The sequence below is a fragment of the Mirounga leonina genome, unplaced genomic scaffold (assembly GCF_011800145.1).
Source record: "Mirounga leonina isolate KUSES-001 unplaced genomic scaffold, KU_Mleo_1.0 Mir_418, whole genome shotgun sequence".
Lineage (NCBI taxonomy): Eukaryota > Metazoa > Chordata > Mammalia > Carnivora > Phocidae > Mirounga > Mirounga leonina.
In genome coordinates, this window is record NW_023270739.1 from 23,563,637 (window position 1) to 23,588,824 (window position 25,188).

At 35.5% G+C, this 25,188-nt stretch overlaps 1 protein-coding gene across 3 annotated transcripts in view; it reads right to left on the bottom strand.

The window, feature by feature from the left end:
• Positions 1–25,188, bottom strand: part of MRPL42 (mitochondrial ribosomal protein L42) — a 65,310-nt gene that overhangs the window by 25,741 nt on the left and 14,381 nt on the right. For 2 of the 3 annotated variants that reach the window (XR_004676120.1, XM_034987844.1), the window contains exon 5: positions 23,996–24,159. Coding sequence is in view for 2 of the 3 variants with exons in the window: in XM_034987844.1 (XP_034843735.1) it covers positions 23,996–24,159 (164 nt within the window). In the remaining variant the exon portion in view is untranslated. Of the gene's footprint in view, positions 1–9,319; positions 9,486–23,995; positions 24,160–25,188 lie in introns of those variants that run through there. The other variant, XM_034987845.1, reaches the window with a different exon arrangement.

Here is a 25,188-nt window from a genome sequence, read left to right on the forward strand (position 1 = left end):
AGTATGTACCCAAAAATCATCTTGAAGGTGTCTTTCGGGTCTACTATTCTATCTTCCACAATCCTACTGATGGTAGTTATAGCTGGGTGGCAATGATGAAAAGGGCCAATGGGATTAATTAAAATTGCCATACTGACCACGTTATTAACCACAAACTATGCTCTAATTCAAGACAAGTTAAAGAAAGTGATTCATTAGTAATTCAATGTGCTTTGGATTATGGAGAAGGAAGAAGTGAATTCTGACTAGAAGGGAAAGGAGAAAAGGTCTGGGCAAGATATTTTGTCAATCAGGAATGAGGTCTCATCTTTGAATACACTGTGGCTTGAACTCTAGGTGCTTAATAAAATTTGCTGAAATAATTAAATGCCTGGAGAGAACATTAGAAAATATAATATTGCTGAATTAAAGACTGACTCAAGATTCTACTTGCAATATCCAGATGTAATTGTGGAACTCTGCCTCAGTTTCTCCATCTAAAAATGTACTAATTTACAAGCAATATTGTAAGAATTTAGGCAATCACAACTGCGAAGCATTTTAGGTTCCTACAGGAAGATGCTATATAAATATGAGGTGATGTTACTAAATCAAAGCAGATGCCTTTGTACAAAACTAGAAAGCACATTACATATTCTTCCTGAGCATTTCTTCCTGATGTGTTAAAATATCTTTTCTTTCAAAAGGTTACACAGCACATTAGAAAATAGTTGGGGGTAGTGGCCGAATTGTAATTGGGACAATACTTACAAATTATTTTGCTAAGAATATTAGCAAGTCATTTTGAACTTCTGAGAAAAAAAATCTAAGAAATCATTCCCTTTGACTATAAGCCATGGAGACATTTATTTATGCCTCCAGCAAATAAAATAATTTGCTAACCTCTTGTGTTTATGTGCTGATATTCAAGTTAACTCATTTCTGGAAATTGAAAAATACACATCTGAAACTGGAAAAATATTCCTTAAGTCAGGGTTTGTTCACATTGCTAGAGCCTTCCAAAATGAAGGCATATGATGTCTTGTTTTCTTCTGTTCTTAAAAAAATGTTTGGAATCTAACTAAGGTTGCTTTCTTAGAATATGTGGAAACCACACTTTCTATCTTGTATATCAATACCAGTACTAATATTATTATGTACTTAGCTGCACGCAAGTAAGAACTAAGGTATGATGTATTTTGAAATAGCCTTTAATGAACTGAAAAACCACAGATTCTATTCCCAGGAAAACACACAAGATACATATTCTCAAAAATTCTACACAACTTCAGGAGTTTCATAGATACCCCGCAACCCCTAATCCCATTCATGAAATGAGAGGGCTTTAATCCTCTGCATTATAGCAATTCTTTTATAAAATCATATGTCTGTGGTACAATGAATGTACCAGCCCATATTAAGCACTGGGGACACAGTGGTATACATAGCCAGTCAGGGACCTTGCAAGTTAGAGAGTTTACAGTCCAGTAGATAAGATGGATATTTATCAAATAATCATACACACACAAATGCTTAATTAAAAACTTTGATTAAGTGCTCTGGAGTTAAGAACTATATCTAACTTCCTTCAGATACCATGGGGGCAAGAAGAGAATGGAAAGAAATATTTAAAGCATTGAGAGCAAAAAAACCCTACCAACCTAGAATTCTCTACCTTGCAATATTATCCTTCAAAAGTGAGGGAGAAATAAAAACTTTCTCAAACAAAAATTTAAAGAATTTGTTGTCACTAGACCTGTCTTGCAAAAAAATATTAAAAGTAGTTCTTTAGAGGAAAAGAAAATGATACAGGTCAGAAACTCAGATCTACACAGAGAAAGAGCAATGAAGAAGAAACAAGTGCAGGTAAAACACAAACTTTAACTTTTCTTATTCTTCACTGATCTAACATTAACAGTTTGTTTAAAAAATAGCAACAGGGGCACTGGGCTGCTCAGTTGGTGGAGCCTGCAATTCTTGATCTTGGCATTGTGAGTTCGAGCCCCATGTTGGGTGTAGAGATTACTTAAAAATAAAAAATTATTTTTAAAAAATAGCAGCAGTGTATCTGATTATATGTATATATGCTTATGTATGAGAAATGAATGACAGGAATGATACAAGAGACAGGAGGGAGGAATTAGGATTATTTTGTTATTATAAAGTACTTGTACTGCCCATGATACAATATAGTGTTACTTGAAAGTGGACTTGGCTTAGTTGCAAATGTATATATGCAACCACTCTAGGGCAACCACTAAAAAAGATTAAAAAAAAATAAGTGTATTACAACAGGGCCTGGCATGTAGGGAAGGCCTTAAGGAAAAAAAAAAAAAAAAGAATAACAGATGTGCTAAGAAAGGAGAGAAAACAGAATCATATAATCAAAACCACAAAAGGCAGAAAAAGAGTAAAACACAAAAATAGAAACAAAGAACAAGGGCAACAAACAGAAAACAGTAGCAAATATAGTGGATAATAACCCAACTATATCAATAATCACTTTGAATGTCAATGGTCCCAATGCATCAATTAGAAGACAGAGATTGTTAGAGTAGATTAAAAACAAGACTTAATTCTATGTTGTCTGTAAGAAACCCACTTAAAATGGAAAAACACACATAGATTAAAAATAAAGGGAGAGAGAGGGGCACCTGGGTGGCTCAGTCGTTAAGCATCTGCCTTCGGCTCAGGTCATGATCCCAGGGTCCTGGGATAGAGCCCCACATCGGACTCTCTGATCAGGGGGAAGCCTGCTTCTCCCTCTCCCACTCCCCCTGCTTGTGTTCCCTCACTCGCTATCTGTCAAAATAAATAAATAAAATCTTTTTAAAAATAAATAAAGGGAGAGAGAGAAAGATATACTATACTAATACTACTCAAAAGAAAGCAGGAGTAGCTATATTAATTTCAGACAGAGCAAGCTTCAGAGCAAGGAACCCTATCAGGGAAAAGAAGGGCATTACATAATGATAAAAGGGTAATTTTTCTAGAAGACATAACAACCGTTAATGTGTATGCACCTAACAACAGAATGTCAAAATATGTGAGGCAAAAACTGATAAAACTGCAAGGAGAAATAGATGAATGCAGTACTGTAATTGCAAACTTTAATCCGCTCTATCAGAAATGGACAGATCCAGCAGGCAGGAAATCAGTAAGGACATAGCTAAACTCAACAACACCATCAGTCAACTAGATATAACGGACATCTAGAGATTACCTCAACCAACAACAGTAGAATATATATTCTTCTCAAGTTCACATGGAACATTCACTAATATAGACCACATTCCTGGCCATATAAGACAACTTACCAAACTTAAAATAGAATTCACACAATGTCTGCTCTCAGACCACAATGGGATTAAACTAGAAATCATTTACAGAAAGACAGCTGGAAAATCCCAAATACCTGAAGATTAAATAACACACTGCTAAATAACACGAGTCAAAGAAGAAATATCAAGAGAAATTAAACAGTATTTTGCACTAAATGAAAATAAAATAAAACTTATCAAAATTTGTGGGATGCAGTGCAAGCCATGCTTAAAGGGAAGATTTTTTTTTTTTAAAGGTTTTATTTATTCATTTGAGACACAGAGATACAGAGAGAGAGAGAGCATGAGCAGTGGGAGAGGCAGAGGGAGAAGCAGCAGACTCCCCGCGGAGTCAGGAGCCCGATGTGGGGCTGAATCCCAAGACCCTGGGATCATGACCTGAGCCGAAGGCAGACGCGTAACCATCTGAGCCACCCAGGCGACTATATGGGTTAGATCCAGAGAAATATCTAAAATTAACCATCTAAGTTTCCACCTTAGGGAACTAGAAAAAGAAGAGCAAATTAAATCCAAAGTAAGCAGAAAAAAAGAAATAATAAGAATTAGAGTAGAAATCAATGAAAATGAAAACAGGAAATCAACAGAAAAAATTGATAAAACCGAAAGCTGGTTCTTTGTAAAGATGAATAAAAAATAATAAGCCACTAGCCAGGCTAAGAAAAAAAGAGACACAAATTGCTGATACTACAATTCCCATGGATAACTCTATACCACAGATAATTTAGATGAAGTGGACCAATTCTATGAAAGACACAATCTGGCAAAATTCACACAAGATATAGACTACTTAAATAAGCCTGTATCTATTAAAGAAATTGCATTGGGACAACTGGGTGGTTTAGTCAGTTAAGCATCTGCCTTTGGCTCAGGTCATGATCCCAGGGTCCCACATCAGGCTCTTTGCTAGCCTGCATCAGGATCCTTCTCCCTCTGCCTGCCGCTCCCCCTGCTTGTGCTTGCGCGCTCTCTCTCTCTGTCAAATAAAGTCAGTCAGTCAGTCAGTCAATCAATCAATAAATAAATAAATAAATAAATAAATAAATAAATAAATAAGGAAATTGTATCAGTAATAACCTTCCACAGAACATAAAGCACCAAGCCCAGATGTGAATTCTACCAAACATTTAAGGGAGCAATAATACCAATTCTCTACTATCTTTTACAGAACACAGAGCAGAGGGAATACTTCCTAACTCATTTCATGAGGCCAACATTACCCTAATACCAAAACCAAAGACATTACCAGAAGAGAAAACTACAAGCCAATACCTAAGTAAAATGAATATAGATGCAAAAATCCTCAACAAAGTATTAGCAAATCAAATTTTAAAAAAGTATAAAAGAGAATTATGCACCATGATCAAATGGGATTTATGCCAGGTATGTAAGGCTTGTTCAACTTTCAAAAATCAATTAATATAATCCTCCAGTATTGAAGAAGACTGACACTATCTTATTTCAACTCTTACTATAAAGCTATAATTTTCAAGAGATTGTGGTACTAGTGAACTAATAGACAAAATATTTCAAAAGAATAGAACAGGGGAGCCTAAAAAATAGAGCCACACAAAAATAGTCAATGTATTTTTGATGAAGGAGTAAATGCAATACAATGAAGCAAAGACAGTCTTTTCAACAAATGGAGCTGGAACAACCACACATCCACGTGCAAAAAAAAAGAATCTAGGCACAGACCTTATATCCTTCCTAAAAATTAACTCAAAATGGACCACACACACACACAAAGATCACAGACCTAAATGTAAAATGCAAAACTATAAAATATAAAACTTTCAGAACATAGGAGAAAATTTAGATGATCTTGGGTTTGGTGATAACTTTTTAGATACAATATCAAAGGCATGATCCGTGAAAGAAAAAACTGATAAACTAGACTTAAGGAAAATTAAAAATTTCTTCTCTGTGAAAAGACACTGTGAAGAGAATGAAAAGGCAAGCCACAGAGTGGGAGAAAATATATGTAAGACACCTATCTAATAAAAGACTGATATATAAAATATACAAAAAGACTCTTAAAACTCAACAATAAGAAAACAACTAACCCAATTAAAAAATGGACCAAAGACCTTAACAACAGACACTTCACCAAAGAAGATATACAGATGGCAAATAAGCATATGAAAAGATGCTCTACAGGCAATATATCAAAGAAATGCAAATTAAAACAATTAAGATACCACTACACACCTATTAGAATGGCCAACATCTAAAAACACTGACATCACCAAATGCTGGTGAAGATAATGGAGCAATGGAAACTCTTATTCACTGTTGGAGGGAATGTAGAATGCTCCAGCCATTTTGGAAGCAACCTGGGCAGTTTCTTACAAAACTAAACATATTCTTACCTTACAATCCAGTAATCATGCTCCTTGGCATTTACTCAAAGGAGCTGAAAACTTATGTCCACATACCTGTGCACAGATGTTTATAGCAGCTTTATTTACAATTCCCAAATTTGGGAGGAACCAATATACCCTTCAATATATGAATATATACCCTTCAGTAGGTGAATGGATAAAGTGTGGTATATCCAGACAATGGAATATTTTTCAGCACTAAAAAGAAATTAGCTATCAAGATATGAAAAGACATACTAGTAAGTGAAAGAAACCAATCTAAAAATGCTACATTCTGTATGATTCTAACATATAACATTATGGAAAAGGCAAAACTATGAAGACAAGAAAGATCAGAAACCTCTGATCTGGAATTAGGAAGGAAAAGAAAATGAATAGGCAGACACCAGTTTTAGGGGTTTTTAAGGCAATGAAACTATGCTATAGATACTGTAATGGTAGACATATGCCATTCTGTATTTGTCAAAACCCAAAGAATGCACAACACCAAGAGTGAACCCTAATGTGAACTATGAACTCTGGGTGATGATGTGTCAATATAGGTACATCAACTGTAACGAATGTATTATCCTGGTGGGTGATATTGATAAGGGGGAAGCTATGCATGTGTGGGGATATGGGAAATATCTGTACCTTCCATTTAATTTTGCTGTGAACCTAAAACTGTTCTAAAAAATAAAGTCTTTTACTTTTTTTTTTTTTAGGGGGTTTTGGTTGGGGGGGGGGGCGGGCAGAAGGAGAGGGAGAGAATCTGCACTGAGCACAGACCCTGAGATTATGACCTGAGCTGAAAGCAAGTCAGACATTTAACCAACTGCACCATTCAGGTGCCCCTAAAAATAAAGTCTCTTAGAAAAAAGGAAAAGTATCCAGCAGGATGTTAATAACAGCATTATTTATAATAGGGGACAAACAGAAAAAATGATTATGTCTAAAAGTAGGGAATTAATTATAACAATCAGATTATACAATACTATGCATTTGTTACATGAGAGTATTTAATGATATGGCAAAAAAATCAATTATATTAAATGAAAAAAAGCAAGTTATAAAATAGCATGCATAATTAATACTACTTTTATTTTCTGAAATATAGTTATGCAGTGAAGTAAAATGGAAGAAGGAAAGCAAAAATTTTAGTGTTATCTTTACAAGGGACAATTATGGGTAATTTCTATTTTCTATTTATCTATTTTTTAATTAAAAAATAATGCATTATGTTCATGGTTAAGAAAAATCATTATAAAAATTAAGTACCTCAGTAGATCCTAGTAAAGTAGACACAATCATCCTTAGAAGGGACCATTTTTTTGCTATTGGGTTAGCAAAAAGTATAATGCCTCTTCGTATGTTTTACGGGTTTGGTAAATGCTTTACAACTAGATCAACAGAATAAATAATGAGTTCACTACTGCCATTTTTTCTACTAGTCATTCTTACCTAAAGAACATCCAAATATTCTTTGGTAATTAAGCACTTTAAGTTACTACCTTTGGGTGAGCAACGTTTGAATTGAACACTATGTGAGAGTGCCCTCTGGTGGTTTCACTGATAGTGCTTTTTATCAGCCTAACCTGTTGATCCACCTCACCAATGGACACATGAGAACTGGGTAGTTAAAAAAAAAAAACTGGGTAGTGAATTTTTCATGAAGCTAAATTAATTCCATTTAAAGGACCGTCCCACCTTATGTAGTTTTTAAGTTTCAGGGAAAAAGGAGACAAAAAAGTGGACATTTAATAAAATGTTAGTGTTAGCAGATAAGTACCCCTGGGGTAGTAGGGAATGGAAGGAGCAGAAAGGAGGTGATGGTGGTGATAGAATATGTACTTACTTAGCAAAACTAAATAACAGCAATCCATGAAAACCAAAATTCCAGCAACTACAGTATTGATCTGTATTTCTAATACAGTAAGATTGAAGTTAATTCTCCAAAGCTTTGACATGCGGATGTGTGGTTTAAGAATCCTACAGTTGAACAATCTCCATTTAGTTCATCTTTGTACTTAGAAAAAAATTTTTTATTTAATTCAATTCTTTATTCTCCCTACTTTTAAAATGTGGCATATCTTAATCTTTATAAAAATTTGGATATAAATCAACCTGAAAAAAATTTAACCATTTTTCAATGTCATTAAACATGTCTGGTAAAACTTTCTGATTACTAAGTTCTATCAACTTGTTTTTCTTTAATCTTTCCCCCCCAATATATTAATGAAAAAGTAAGCCACTAAAAGACATTTCGTTTTGATAACAGAGGGTGGCCATTATTAATTATTTCCCTTACTCTTCCCTATTTATTATTCCATAGATTCTACTAAAAAACCTTCAGCTAGAGTTCCTTTATTAAAAGAACTAGATTCAACAACAGACTTTAAATGAAGTTTCATTTCAATGAATTTCATTTCAATTTCCCTTCACTGAAATCATCTTTCACATCAAATTTTAAAATACCACAAATATTTTACAAGTTTGAATAAAACATTTCTCCACCTTCTTAAGAGATTCCTCACCTCCTAAATAGAAATCACAGGGGCAGTAATGCCATCAAGGATCACATATAAAGTGGTAGTGACAATCAACAGCAGAATAATCTATTAACGTTCTCATAACACTAGTTTAGTGATATTAACATTTTAACCAGAGCTGCATGTGTTCTGAAGCTAGCATAATTTTTTAAAGAGCCAGTAAAAAAAAAAATCTCAAAACAAATTTATAATTTGTAAGCAAAATGTACTTTCTTTCTAGGAAAGTACATTCTTGGGTGAAAGAGAATACCCCTTTGTCACTGTAATGCACTGTAAAAAAGCTTTGGGGCCTGACCATTTGGATTTTTGGCTCTCCCACTTGCTAAGTAGATAGGGTTCAAGTCACTTGGCCCTACCCATAAAATGGGGATGATGCTCTATCTTTAAAGGATTATTGTGAGAATTTAATAATGATGTATATAAAGGACCCAGCAGACGGAACTAATTAAAATGTACCTACAGTTGACCCTTGATCAACAAGGGAGTTAGAGATACCAACCTGCCATGCAGTCAAAAGTCCATCTATAACTTTGACTCCCCCAAAACTTAATTACTAATGGCCTACTGTTGACTGGTAGCCTTACTAATAACATAGTCAGTTAACATATATTTTACATGTTATATGTATTTTATATTGTATTCTTACAATAAAGCTAGGGAGAAGAAAATGTTACTAAGAAAATCATAAGAAAGAGAAAATACATTTACAGTACTGGACTATATTTATTAAAAAAAAAAATCTGTGTATAAATGGACCCACACGATTCAAACTGGAGTTGTTCAAGGGTCAACCGTAATTTAATTATTTCCTAGAAGCCACAAGAAAGAATTGTAACGTTTATTTTCTGGGTGGACCTCATGAGTTTCTTTTCAAAAGCAATTTAAAAATCTCCTTGAGAAGGAGAGCCATGCATATTTCTATTAATACTAACAATATTTGGCTGATAATGTAAAAATAATCACACTAGACACATAAAAATAAATGGTAGATCTTAATATCTCAAAAGCAAAGTAAGATGAAGTAGGTTTCTGTAAGTAAGAATGTCAAATCCACAATTCCCTAATTTATATAAAGAAATATACATGCTAATACATGAAGACATTTTATTATTTTGCTATATAACATATTAGTAAATATACTCAATTGCATTTTCTCAAATGGCAAATGAGACACAAGATAACATCTTTTTAATTCCTGAAAACCTCAGTATCATCTGTCTTTTGGAGGATCCAGTTTCCTACGACGTCTATGATACCTTGAAAAGAAGAAAATATTTAAGATATTATTTTATTAAATATTAACTGTTCCTGAAAGAAATATCAAATTTCTGTTAGTTTGTTGTTCATTAGTACTCAATGAAATCAATGAAACCTAATATAATGTTAGATATATCCAAGATAAATATTTAAATTTTTCTTAATAAGAAGCCATATTTCCCCACTGTGAAAATTGTTTTCTACTAAATAAGCATTTTGGAAAGGTTTTTTTGCCACTCTTGAGGTTAATTTCAATATGGTAACCTGGATAATTCATCCTTAATTAAAAATTAGTAATTGTCTTGGGGTGTCTGGGTGGCTCAGTTAAGTGTCTGCCTTCGGCTCCGGTCATGATCCCAGGGTCCTGGGATCGAGCTCCACATCGGGCTCCCTGCTCAGGGGGGAGCCTGCTTCTCCCTCTTCATCTGCCCCTCCTCCCACTTCATGTTTGCTCTCTCTCAAATAAATAAAAAATAAAATCTTTAAAAAAACACAAAAGCAAACTAATAATTGTCTTTTGAACATGCTCTAAGTTTTATTTATAAGGGGATGTTCCCCCCTAAATGGAGGTCTCTTAAGCTGCAAAATCATGTTCTAATATACAATAGGATACGATTAATGTTTATAGAAAATGTATGTCACAAAAATGTTAAGAAGTGCAAATTAAAACAGTGACGAACTTTTGTTTTTGCAATCACAAATATTTTAAAAATCATAAGGCCCAACCCAAGCACAGGTGTGATGAAATAAGCAACATCAGACCCAACCTGTTAAAGTATTAACTGGTACAATACTTATGAAAAGCAGTGTGGCAATATATATAAAAAAATTTTTTAAATAGTCATAGCTTTTGATCTAGTAATTCCTCTTCTGGAAATCTAGTCTAAAGCATATAGAAAAACAGTTAAAATACTATTTTAATACCAAAATATTAAATATTAATCAGGGAGGGGCAGATGCAGGATGCAAATTTATATATACAGTATGATTAAAGCCATGTAAAAATACACAAGCTAACAAAACTTATGAAATATATAAAAAGAGAAATGAAATGCATTGTTAGCAGTGATTGACTTTGAGTGATTTCACCAGGGAGAATTTTTCTTTTTGCTTCTTTGCATTTCCTTATCCACAGAGAGTACATGTGTTTATGGTAATGAGTTCTCTTCAAAAATTCCCTTAAGACCAGATTTTGGCAAGTTGGTCTTTTATCTACTTTTTTGCTAATATGGAAATCCAATGTAAGGATTTCTACACCATAAATGGTAAGATACGTATCTTATGCTCTTTACTTGTGATTAAGATATTGAAAGCATTCTTTTTTGCTTATCTTATGGTTTCATACAGGCAACTCTCCTATACATTGTTTTTTGATACCGATTTTTTGAAAATTGCAAAACTAAGTTGAAATAATGAAGTACATCTATATACAGTAACACAGAACATTAAGTTGTAGAATAATACATATAGCATAATATAATTTATGTAAACTTTTCTACAAGTACTTATACTGGCATAGAAAAATTATGGAAAATTATCATTTTCTTAAGGGTTCCAGTTACGTGCCAGATAATCAAGGTTTTACTAGTACAACCCTGAAAGGTGTCCTCTTAAAGCAACTAATCACCAGAATAGGGGTTTGGGAAGTCACACTCTCTTTTTTTTTCAAGATTTTATTTATTTATGGGGAGAGAGAGAGCGAGCACATGCACATGAGTGGAGGGGAGCGGCAGGCAGAGTGAGAGGGAAAGCAGACACCCTGTGGAGCAGGGAGCCGGACAAAGGGCTCTATCCCAGCACCCTGAGATCATGACCCGAGCCAAAGGCAGACACTTAACAGACTGTGCCACTCAGGCGCCCTGGGGAAGTCACACTTTCTTACGATGCACAAATTTCAATATCTGCTACAATCACTAGCCAGGGGCAAGCACCTTAATTATAGGGTGCCCTTAAAACTTATCAGACTCGGACCCTTGAGAGAATTAAAAACCCACCCTATTAATAATTAACAAGAGAGTTAAACCAAGACTATTCCTGGAAAACCAAGACACACTGTTACCCTTCTTAAATAACACAATGACTCAGTGACATCTAAGTCCACAGTTCTTAACCCAGAGCAGAACTTTTATCTCCTGGTTCACACTGCAGCCTGATGTTCAGATCTGTTTCCTACTGATGGGAGTAACTAATTTTTGTGGCCTCCATGGAAAAATAATAAATAGTTATTTAAATAAAAGAGTACTGCTATTCATACATTTATAGGATCGCTCTACATTTTAAGAAATTTAAAATTATTTTCCAAATCCTTCTTACTTTCCATCAGGCCTTCTTTCAATCCCTTCCATCCTTCTTTCCTTCAACATAACTTTGTATGTAGTAGAGCTATGTTAGCTTACTATCTTCTTTTTAAAGAGGTATTATGACAATCAGGATCATTTACCCATTCATTTATTAATTTTTAGACGTATGAGCATCTACTACATGCCAGCGATGACTACTGGGTGCTAAGAATTCTGTAGTACACAAAACAAGACAAAATCTCCACCCTCATGAAGCTTACATTCCAGTGCAGGAAACAGGAAAGCAAGTAAGTTGGCCAGGGAAGGTTTCAGGGAGTAAAAATCCAAAGGAAGTGAGAAAGCTAGGTTTGCTGATACTAGCAGGAAGAGAATTCTATGTAGTGTGAACAGCAAGTAAAAGGGCTCTGAAGGAAAGGCATGTTCAAGGAATGGCCAAGAGGCCATGTGGCTGGAACAGAGTAAACAAGGAAGAGAACAATAGGAAATGAGAGTGGAGAGGTAATGGAGGATCAGATCACACAGGTTCTTATAGGTAACAGTTAAGGCCTTTAGCTTTTTTCTGAGTAAGACGGGAAACTATTAGAAGGTTTTCAACAGAACAATTGTAAGAACTAAGGGAAGTTTTAACAATGTTACTCTGGCAACTTGCTAAGAACAGACTATAGAGAAGTAAAGCAGAAGGAGGGAGACCAGTTAGGAAGTAACTTCAATAAATCAGGCAAAAGATGGTGGCATGGACCAGGATGGTGGCAAAAGCAATGGTGATAACTGGTCAAATGTGGATATATTTTGGGAGACAGAGCTAATAGGATTTGCTGACAGATCAGATGTTGGGTGTAAGACAAAGAGAAGAGTCAAGAATGGCACCAAAGTTTCTGGCCCAAGCCACCAGAAGAATGGAGCTAGCATTAACTGAGATAGGGAAGGCTATAGGAGAAGCTGGTTTGTGGGAGACCATCAGAAGCTCAGTTAGAGACAATATTAAGTTAGGGATGCCTATTAGACATGTCAAGTAGGCAGCTGGAAGGATATACAGTTCTGGAGGTCAGGGGACAGGTCTTGACCAGAGACAGAATTGGGAGCCATTAGCATGCAGAAGGTATTTAAAGCCATGAGACTGGATGAAATCACTGTCTTAGAAAACGGGACAGGAAGGAGCAGACAACCGAAGACTGATCCTTGAGCACTCCAAAACTTAGAGGTAAAAAAGATGAAAAGGAATCAGTAGAAGAAACCAAGATAGTATATGAACTATGGATATGTAAAAAGGGTTTCAATGGTTATTAAGGTTGAATTAAGGAGAAAAATAACAGAAAACCCACACACAACCATTAGGGACTGTAATATTGCTAAAATGACGTGTTCTGGAAAGAATTATAATGGAAAGAATGCACCATCACTTTTGATTTTTTTCATGCCAACTGAGGAAGACTGAAGAAAGGAAAAACAGCTTGTACATAAATGCTAGCAACTAAGGGCACTGACATACTTGCTTTCTGAGTACTGGCGACCCTAAAGGCCAACAGGAGATACCTCAGGGGCTGCTGGGGAGGGCAAAACTCATAATCATGTCCTCAGCAACTATTTACAAAGGGGCTATCTAACACAAACTGCTGTTGGGAATATGAAAAAAATGGATTTGCATAAGGGGCACCTTTCAAAGAGTATGCTCCAGGTTCCATGACTTCCGGTAAATATAATGTAATGGCTAAGCTAGTTTAATTTGTTTTCATACCCATAATATCAAAACAGGAAGTAGCAGGAGCTGCATGGTTACATATGTTATCTTTTGAAATCAACCTCTGCACAAATGAATGTAAAAATAGTCATTAGGGCAAAGGCAGAGAGTAAGGAACTAAAAGTTCAATTTAACCCCAAACCCAATGTCCTGGATTTCCTCATCACCCACCTCCCATATTAAAAATTCAAAACAGCCCTAGCACCCACTCTCAGCATAAAGCCCAAAACTAAGAATCTCTGAACTGCCATCCCAAAGTAAATAAAATCACCAGGGTTAGGAAAAGGCAAAAGGCAATTCACAAATTTAGTAGTAACAATATTAACTTTAGACTTCCAGACTTGAGATTATCTAATCACCAATGTTTATTGGCCACTGGGCTATTTCATAGCATCAGTTTTGTACAGTCATGCTACCTACCCTTCCAGCCCACCCACTCTGGGCGAAGTCAATAATTAAATGCATGTAGGTTCAGGACTGAATGAAGTGAGGCAACACCTTGGGATCATGAAACTCACTTTGCTGACCTTGATTAAGAATTTGATAATAAGGAACATCCTACTCTACCTGAGACTCTCCTAAATAAAATGGGAATTGAATAAACCCACATAATTTGATAGCTAAACTCTGGGAATAAAACTTCTAAGAATCACTGAGAAATTTACCAGTGGACCACCCCCAAAACTAGCATAAATAAAGTACCATTTCAAAGAAAAACTGAGAGGCACTTGGGTGGCTCAGTTGGTTAAGCGTCTGTCTTCGGCTCAGGTCATGATCCCAGGGTCCTGGGATCAAGCCCCGCATCGGGCTCCCTGCTCTGCAGGAAGCCTGCTTCTCCCTCTCCCACTCCCCCTGCTTGTGTTCCCTCTCTCACTATCAAATAAATAATAAATAAAATCTTAAAAAAAAAAAAAAGAAAAACTGAACACCTTCAAGAAGCTGTGAATATGGGCGCCTGGGTGGCTCAGTTGGTTGAGCAACTGCCTTCGGCTCAGGTCGTGATCCTGGAGTCCCTGGATCGAGTCCCACATCGGGCTTCCTGCTCGGCAGGGAGTGTGCTTCTCCCTCTGACCCTCCCCCCTCTCATGTGCTCTCTCTCAAATAAATAAAACCTTTAAAAAAAAAAAAAAAGAAAAGAAGCTGTGAAGATAATTAGGTAAGATAATATTTCATCAGACAGCAACTGAGCAAGCACTCACACACTGTATTAAGAATACTGTATTAGAGATCACGTGGAAAAGTACAAAACAAAAGATGCATTCCTGATGAAGAGAGAATAATCTAGAGCAGGAGATGTAAACAAAAATTTACCCACAAATATAAATATAACATTAACAGATATCTAGCCACCTATAGTTATATATAGTTGGGCTAACAGGGGTAACAGCTATTCAAAATGACTATAATCAAATTAAATTTCATGAAGAAAAGTGAGCTAAAGGCAAATGACAGAAAAATGAAAGTACTGAAAATCAAAGGAAACAGCATTTAAGACGACTTAATACTGAAATGAAAAGTAAAACTGGACAAAAAAGCAAAATCCAACTATATTCTACTTCTAAGAAACCCACCTGAAATATAAAGACACAGATAAGTTAAAAGTAACAGAAACAGAAAGATCATGTAAACACTAGTCAAAAGAAGCCTGGAGGGGCTATATTAATACTAGACAAATTATGTTTCAGGATATGAAATATTAGCAGCAATAAAAAGAAGACTTCAGGGGCGCCTGGGTGGCTCAGTCGTTAAGCGTCTGCCTTCGGCTCAGGTCATGATCCCAAGGGTCCTGGGATCAAGCCCTGCATCGGGCTCCCTGCTCAGTGGGAAGCCTGCTTCTCCCTCTCCCACTGCCCCTGCTTGTGTTCCCTCTCTCGCTGTGTCTCTCTCTGTCATTGGTGGGAAGCCCGCTTCGCCCTCTCCCACTCCCCCATTGCTTGTGTTCCCTCTCTCACTGTGTCTCTCTCTGTCAAATAAATAAATAAAATCTTAAAAAAAAAAAAAAGAAGACTTCATAAAGATAAAGGTGTCAATTCACCAAGAAAATATAAATAATAAACATATGTACAGCTAGTAACAGAATTTCAAAATATATAAACACAGAATTAGGAGGAGAAATAGAAAAATCCGTAAGTACAGATGTAGATTTCAATGTTCCTCTAATAATAATCAATTAGATAAACAGAAAATTAGTGAGGGTATAGAAAACCTGAATAACACTATCAGCCAAGTAGACCTAATTGATATTTTTAGAACACTACTAGCAATAATGGCAGAATATACACCTACTTTTCAAATGTATGTGAAACATTCACCAAGAGAGACTACAATCTGGGCCATAAAACAAATCTTAATCAATTTAAAGACTGAAATCATACAAAGTATGCTTTGTGATCACAACAGAATTAAACTAGAAATCAGTAACAGAAAGGTATCTGAAAATTTTCCAAATATTTTGAAATTAACTCACTGCTAAATAACCTATGGGTCAAAGAAGAAATCACAAGAGAAATAAAACATTTTGAACTGAATGAAAATGAAAAGATATCAAAATTTGTGGGATGCGCTAATGCAGTGCTTAATGGGAAATTTATAGCATTAAAAACTTAAAAAAGACAGGTTTCTAAACAATAAGCCTTAAGAAACTAGAAAAGGAACAAATTAAACCCAGAGTAAGCAGAAGGAAGGAAATAACAAGGAGCAAAAATAGAAAACTGGGGCGCCTGGGTGGCTCAGTCGGTTATGCATCCAACTCTTGATCTCAGCTCAGGTCTTGATCTCAGGGTTGTGAGTTCAAGCCCCAGTGTAAAGCCTACTTAGAAAGAAGGAAAGAAAGGGAGGAAAGGGAAGGAAGGAAGGGAGGAAGAAAGGGAGAGGGAGAGGGAGGGAGGGAGGGAGGAAGGAAGGAAACAGAAAGACAACAGAATCAATTAAACCAAAAGCTGGTTCTCAAAAAAATCAACAAAATAACAATACCAGGAATGAGAGAGATGACATCACTACAGATTATGAAAATACTAAAAGGATAATAAAGGAATATTATAAATTATGTACAAATAAATTCAACAATCTACATAAAATGGGCAAATCCCAAAGGGATTTGATACAAACTACCAAAGCTCCCTCAAGAAGAGATAAACTGAATAGTCCTTTCTATTGAGTACAGAAGTTGAATTTGCAGTTAAAAATCTTTCCACAAAGAAAATTCAAGACCCAGATGGCTTCACTGGTCAATTCCAACATTAAGAAATAATACCCATTCTACACATATTCTTCCCAAACACTGAAAAGGAGGAAATAGTACCAAACCTACTCTATGTTGCAAGTGTTACTATGAAACCAAAACCAGACAAAGATATTATAAATCTATAGACCAATATCCCTAATAAACAAAGATGTAAAAATTCTACAACAAAATTTTAGCAAATAGAATCCAAACAATACATAAAAAAAATAGTAATAATAGATCATCGCCAAGTGAAGTTTAGCCCAGGAATGAAAGGTTGGTACAACATTTTAAGTCATTCAGTATAATTCATCAAATGACTAAAAAAGAAAAATGTTATGATCATTTTAATAAATATAGAGAAAAGCATCCAACAAAATTCAACATCCATTCATGATAAAAACTCTCCATACCAGGAATAGAAGGGATTTTCTCAACCTGATAAAGGGCATCTATAAGAAGACCCATATTGAAACATCACACAATGTTTAAAGACTCAATGCTTTCCCTCGCTAAAACTGGAAAAAAAGCAATGATGTCCATTCTCAACACTTTATGCAACATTTTACTTAAGACTCTAAGCTGTGCTATAAGGCAAGAAAAATAAATAAAAAGCACAGATTGTAAAAGAAGAAGTAAAATTACCTTTATTCAATGATACCATGATCATCTACACAGAAAATCCTAAGGAATATATTTAAAAAACTACTAGAACTACTCTCAAGATCACAGGAGACAACATCAATAAACAAAAATCAATCACATTTCTACAATAAATAAAATTGTATTAGAAACAACAAATCTTTGGAAACTGAAATTAAAAACCCAATACTAGTTATAACAGCATAAAAATTATGAAATATTTGAAATAAATTTAACAAAAAAGTACCATATCCATACACTGCAAGTTATAAAAAACACTGTTAAGTGAAAAATTTTTAAAGACTTAAATAAATGGAGAAATATACCATTTTAATGGTCAGAAAGATTCAATACCATTAAGACAGCAATTCTGAAATTGATCTAGAGACTGAATGCAATCTCCTTCAAATCCCAGCAGGCTTTTTATAGAAATTGATAAGCTGATTCTAAAATTTATATGGAAATGCAAAAGACCTAAGACTGCTGAGACTTTGAAAAAAAGAACAAAATTAGAGGACTTTACCTGATTTCAAGGCTTAAAGTTATTTAGCCAAAACAGAATGGTATGGCATCCAGCACCCACATATATGGGTCAACTGAGTTTTAACAAAGTTGGTAGGGCAATTCAGTGGTAAAAGATAATATATTCAGCTAATAGTGTTGGAACAACTGGAGATATATATATATATATATATATATATATATATATATATATATATGCCAAAAAAATGAACAACTTATGCCCCACACCATATATACAGATTAACCATAAATGGATCAGAGACCTGGGCGCCTGGGTGCCTCAGATGGTTAAGCGTCTGCCTTCGGCTCAGGTCATGATCCCAGGGTCCTGGGATCGAGTCCCACATCGGGCTCCCTGCTCCTTGGGAGCCTGCTTCTCCCTCTGCCTCTCTCTCTCTCTCTGTCTCTCATGAATTAATTAAAAAAAAAAAAAATGGATCAGAGACCTAAATGTTAGAGCTTAAATTAATAAAACTCCTCGAAGAAAACACAGAAGAAAGTCTTAGTGACCTTGGATTAGGCAAAGATTTTTAAAGTAGAATGTAAAGGAAAAATTTGTAAATTGGACTTTATGAAAATTATAAAAATTTTTGATCTTCAAAAGACACTATTAAGTGAAAAAGCAAGCCACAGAGAGAAAATATTTGCAAGACATCTGTCTCACAAAGGGCTTTGATCCACAAGTTTTACACCATAATAAGACAACTAATCTGCTTTTTAAAAATAGTCAAAAGCTTTTTACAGATATCTCACCAAAATAACCCCAAAAAAACCCCAAACAAAAAAAACCCCTCCCAACGTACAAAGGCCAATAAGCACATAAAAAGATGCTCATAAGTATTAGCAATTAGGGAAACATAAATTTAAACCACAAGGATACTACTACTCACTCAACAGAATGACTAAAATTAAAAAGACTGATAATAGCAAGTGTTGGGAAGGATGTGGAACAACTGGAACTGTCACACACTGCTGGTGGGAATGAAAAATGGTTCAGCCCCTTTGATAGTTTCTTATGAATTTAAACATGTCCTTATCATCTGACCAATTAATCCTACCCCTAGGTATTTACCCAAGAGAAATGAAAATATGTCAATAATGACTTGTACTTGAATATTTATGCAGCTTTAGTCATAACAGGCCCAAACTGGAAAGAATCCAAGATGTCCAACAACTGGTGACTAGATAAACAAATTGTGGTCTATCCATACAAGAGAATATTACTCAGAAATAAAAAGGGATAAACTACTGGTAAACACAACAACAAAGATGAATCTCAAAAGCATTATACTAAGTTAAAAAAGCCAGACACAAAAGGCTCCAGACTATGTAATTCCATTTACATTAAATTCTAGAAAGGGAAAAACATGAAATTCTAAAAATTCATGAAATTCTAAAAAGTGATAGGAAGGAGATCAGTGACTGCCAAGGGTGGGGTTAAAGGGAAGAAACTCACTGCAAAAGAGAGAACTTTTTAGAGTGATGAACCAGTCTTTATTCTGACTGTGGTAGTATGATTGTATGATTATACAATTGTATACATGTTTGTCAAAACTCATCACAGTGAATACTTAAAACTGGTGAATTTTTCTGTATGTAAATTATACTTCAAAACAATCTATCTAAGAAAAGATATTTCAAAAAGTGCTTAACTTACACGGTTATATATATTTTTTAAAGATTTTAATTTATGGGGTGCCTGGGTGGCTAGGTCATTAAGTGTCTGCCTTCGGCCCAGGTCATGATCCCAGGGTCCTGGGACCGAGCCCCGCGTCGGGCTTCCTGCGCGGTGGGAAGCCTGCTTCTCCCTCTCCCACTCCCCCTGCTTGTGTTCCCTCTCTCACTGTGTCTCTCTCTGTCAAATAAATAAAATCTTTAAAAAAAAAAGATTTTAATTTATTTATTTGACAGAGAAAGCGAGCACAAGCAGGGGGAACAGCAGAGAGAGAGGGAGAAGCAGGCTCCCTAAGAGCAGGAAGCCTGACGCGGGACTCGATCCCAGGACCCTGGGATCATGACCTGGGCTGAAGGCAGATGCTTAACCGACTGAGCCACCCAGGCGCCCCTTACATGATTATATTTTATCTCAAAACCATCATGCAGAATTTTCCCGAAGAATATGAAAACACAATTTGAAAAGATATGCACACCCCTACGTTTATTGCAACATTATTTGCAATAGCCAAGACATGAAACAATCCAAGTGTCCATCTATAGATGAATAAAGAAGTAAATAAAGATGAAACATATATATACATATATATATGGAATATTACTCAACCATAAAAAAGAATGAAATGTTGCCATTTGCAACAACATGGATGGATCTAGAGGATGTACATTGCTAAGTGAAATAGAGAAAGACAAATACCATATGATTTCACTCATATGTGTAAACAAAGATAAAAAGAGACAAACCAAAAAACACTTAACTACAGAGAACAAATGGGCAGTTACCAGAGGGGAGGTAGGTGGGGAGACAGATGAAATAGGTAAAGGGGATTAAGAGTACACTTATCATGATGAGCACTGAGTAATGTATAGAATTGGTGAATCACTATATTGTACACCTGAAACTAATATAACACTGGAATTAATTAATCAATTACATTTTAAAAACCACCAGGCAAATTAGGCATTATTATTTCTATTTTCTTTAAAAAATAACAAGATTAAATAAATAGCTAGTAACTAGCAGAGGGAAGATGATCTGAGTAAGCCCAGGCCCCTTTAAAACAAAATTGTACACTCAGAAAAGAATTTTGCTTTAATGGAGTTTAAAAAGCACAAGATTGAGTATAATATGAGATAGGTCTATTCATATAGGAAGAGTTTAACAGTGTTTAACTATGGGGCATAAGGAATGAGTAAGTATAAAGAAAATTTCTACTTTACACTTTACTGCATTGTTTAAAAATACTTTAAACGAGTGTTTTGTATCAGTTAATAAAAGCTTATTTAAAAAGATATTATATACCCGCAATTATTGAATTCATAATGGGTCCCAGTCTTTTGATTGCCCTAATTTAAAAATGGTGAAATATTTAATAAAACATCCTTCTATACACTGCTTGATGTTTAAGAAGAGCTCAATGACATCTAGAAATCAACACTTGATAATGGCTTACATTAATCCAAAATAAATATTTAGATAGCAAACAAATACTTGTTGAGTGATTAGTGATCACAACTTAGCTTATTTAAAATTCTGAAAGATGATGCATCACAAGGACAATGCCTATTGGTAAAAATTTTCTTTATATACATAAGCTAGTATCTGGAGTTTTTCTGCTAAACCCTTTATTAGGAGAGATACTGGGATAATCAACTGCATCTAATTAAAGTCTGCTTAAAATTGCAGGTGCCTAGTAATCCTGATGGGACAAGACATACCAGAAGATTAAATTAATTAGCGGTCAAAAGCTAGTAAGCAGTAATAAGATTAAATAAGTAAGATTAAACATAGGTGGGACACTAGACATAAAAGTCTGAGGATAACACACATGATTTTAAGACTTGCTAATGGTCTTCTTGCCTTCAATTTTGTTCCCTTCAAGTCCCCTTTACAGGACTTTTATAACTACAGTGATTTGGTTATACACAAAAGACGGCAGAAGATTGCAGCGATATGGAACACACAGGAAGAAAACAGGTACTGAAAGTCATCACAGAAGAATTTCAAGATAGGGCTTGAACTAAAATATCTGGATAATGAGACAAAATAAAATATAAACATGAGTGATGTTATGAATCATGGAAAGAAATCTCAGAATACAGTAATGACACAGATCTGGGGCTAAGAAATGGTTTGCTGATTTGTTTCCACATACCCTAAATTATGAAAAACCCAGAGAGCATGTATAAACAAAGTGGGTACTAAATAAGAAAGAAAAATCAAAGAAGAGGAGAGAAAACAGAAGCAGGAATTGAAAGACACCATGGTGGCCAAAAAATTGCAGATTTTTATCCTGGGAAATTGATACAGAAATATCACTTTTATTATAGAAAGATTATTAAGGGAGGAACTTTTTTAAGACAGAAATAGAAGAGCTATGTTTTTGTTATATGAATTTAAAACTTTGGACAGATACCTATTTTGAAATTTCTAAGGACATGATACTGGGAATAAGAGCAAGGAAATAAAAAAATGTATAATGGAGCAAGTTGCATGTCATCTATATAATGAATGTAGTTAAAGCTCTTAGAATGAATTTCAGCAAGACATGGAGTATGAGACTTGAGGAATCTCTATTTTACCTAAGGAATCTCTACTTTACCTAAGGATAAGGGAATCTATTTTACCTAAGGATAAGGGAGGAAGTACCTTCTGAATAAATAAGTAAACCAAGCTCCAGATCCATACATCCATTTGCTTTCAGAAATGCTCCCCACCAGATTGATCCATTGACCCATCAGACTCAACATGATCAACAACGGGTTCATCTTCCTGTTTCCCCACATGTATGAATGGCACCATCATCACCCAAACACCTCTGTCAGAAACTTGAGAGGCTGCCTGTCTCTTCCCACACCTAGTCAGTGACGTACTGCTGTTAATTAAAATTCTTTTTTCCTCCTTCCTCCTTTTATTTCCTCCTTTTATCAAAGTCCTTTCTTTTATTTTCCCCCTTTCTATTCCCATTTCTGGCCCTTTCATTAAGATTTTCAATAAACTTCACCTAGACTATTATAATCGTTTCCAAACAGGTCTCCCTGACTCCAAACTTTCCATATATCACCTTTCCATATACACCTTCCATGTATCCCAAGTACAGAACCCACTTTATGATTTTCTAATGCATTAACTTTTTTTCTTAAAATTTGGCAATGAAAATAAAATCTAACCTCAGCACAATACAAAATCCTTCATAAGACCTACACTCCTTCCTCATATTCTGGGTCCCATCCAAGCTTAACTACTTGCAATTTCCCCAGCATACTCTATGACATCCTGTTCTCTCTGCCCATGGCTAGCTCCTAACCATTCTTCAAGGCTCAATCACTTGCCTTTACTTACTATATTATCCTCTCTCTTTGACTATAAACAACTTGTAAACAAGGACTGTATTTTTTATCTCCCAGCACTTAGTAGAGTAGGTGGATGAATGTATATTCATTAATTCCATAAGCATGTCCTGCCATGAAATGTGCCAGCCTAGTGCTTAGTTATTGGTTGACTAAGTGAGCAAGAACAAAGTTTGCTCAAACATAAGCCATTAAAAATAGTCACTTCTCCACAAACAATGAATCATGGAACACTACATCTAAAACTAATGATGTAATGTATGGGGATTAACATAAGAATAAAAAAAAAAGTCACCTCTCAGTTTTAGTAGGGAATAAGATAGATACAAAAGAAAGAAGAATTAAAAGAAGAAAAATATTTAAAGCCAGAGTCAGATAGGAGGTAAGAATCCATGTAATAAAATGTGAGTACTAGCAAACAGGGGCAACTAGTTTCTAAAGGAACTGAGAACTATATACACTGCCCAATCATTTGCTATACCCTATTTTTTTAAACAATAACTTGAAATCTGTTAAATAAATGGATAGGTGGGCTGAGAACAAGGTCAATTATTTGGCAGGAGGATGAATAAAAACAGTAAATGACTATATCACAAAATAGAAAAATTTTCAAGAATTCTTGCAAAATTCACTGAAAGCTTTGGTTAAATTCCCCGATTAAAATAAAAGAAAAAAGAAGTACTATTTCATTTTAGCTACACTATTTGTACATCTAAAAATACCATTTAAGGGACGCCTGGGTGGCTCAGATGGTTAAGTGTCTGCCTTTGGTTCAGGTCATGATCCCAGGATCCTGGGATCGAGCCCCACATCGGGCTCCCTGCTAGGCGGAGAGCCTGCTTTTCCCTCTGCCTCTGCCTCTCTCTCTGACTCTCATGAATAAATAAATAAAACATTTAAAATATATATATATATTAAAAAAAATAAAAATACCATTTAATAGGTGATCATACTGGGTGTTAATTTCCCCATGCAGAATACAACCTTGGAAGTTTGTTAATGTAAGAAAAGTTACACATTCTTTTAGTTGTCAAGTGGGAGTTAAAGAAAAGAACTTACTGTCCACGAGGATACCAACGGTGCTTAGTAGTAAAGAACATTTTGCTAAGTTGTTCTATCATGGGTCCTTGCTCAAATTGCTCATTTTTTTCTTCTAATCTGGTTTTCAGCACTTGGTCATGTGTTTCTTCATTATTATGCACAGGATCTGGCCGAGGTATAGGCTACAAAATAATCAGAAATCAACAGCATCAAAATATAGGAATGATGGGCGCCTGGGTGGCTCAGTTGGTTAAGCGACTGCCTTCGGCTCAGGTCATGATCCTGGAGTCCCTGGATCGAGTTCCGCATTGGGCTCCCTGCTCGGCAGGGAGTCTGCTTCGTCCTCTGACCCTATCCCCTCTCATGTGTTCTCTCTCATTCTCTCTCTCTCAAATAAATAAATAAAATCTTTAAAAATATATATATATAGGAATGTTAGCCAGCATTTGACTGAGTTTACAACACAACAATTAACACACTCCGGAATTCATTATAGTACCTCAAGGTAGGTAAGTAAGTTTTCAGAACAGAATTTTACTTAGTTGCATTATTCATTAAAGAATCAGAAATAGGGGCACCTCGGTTGGTTAAACATCCAACTCTTGATCTTGGCTCAGGTCATGATCTCAGGATTGTGAGATCGAGCCTCTTGTCAGGCTCTGCACTGGGCATGGAGCCTGCTTAAGATTCTCTCTCCCTACCTCTTACACTGTTGGTGGGAATGCAAGCTGGTGAAGCCACTCTGGAAAACAGTATGGAGGTTCCTCAAAAAGTTGAAAATAGAGCTACCCTACGACCCAGCAATTGCACTACTGGGTATTTATCCCAAAGATACAAATGCAGTGATCCGAAGGGGCACCTACACCCCAATGTTTATAGCAGCAATATCCACAATAGCCAAACTATGGAAAAAGCCCAGATGTCCATCAACAGATGAATGGATAAAGATGATGTGGTATTTATATACAATGGAATATTACTCAGCCATCAAAAAATTGAAATCTTGCCATTTGCCATGACATGGATGGAACTAGAGGGTATTAAGTGAAGTATGTCAATCAGAGAAAAATAATTATCATATGATCTCACTGATATGTGGAATTTAAGAAACAAAACAGAGAGGGCGCCTGGGTGGCTCAGTCGTTAAGCGTCTGCCTTTGGCTCAGGTCATGATCCCAGGGTCCTGGGATCGAGCCTCACGTCGGGCTCCC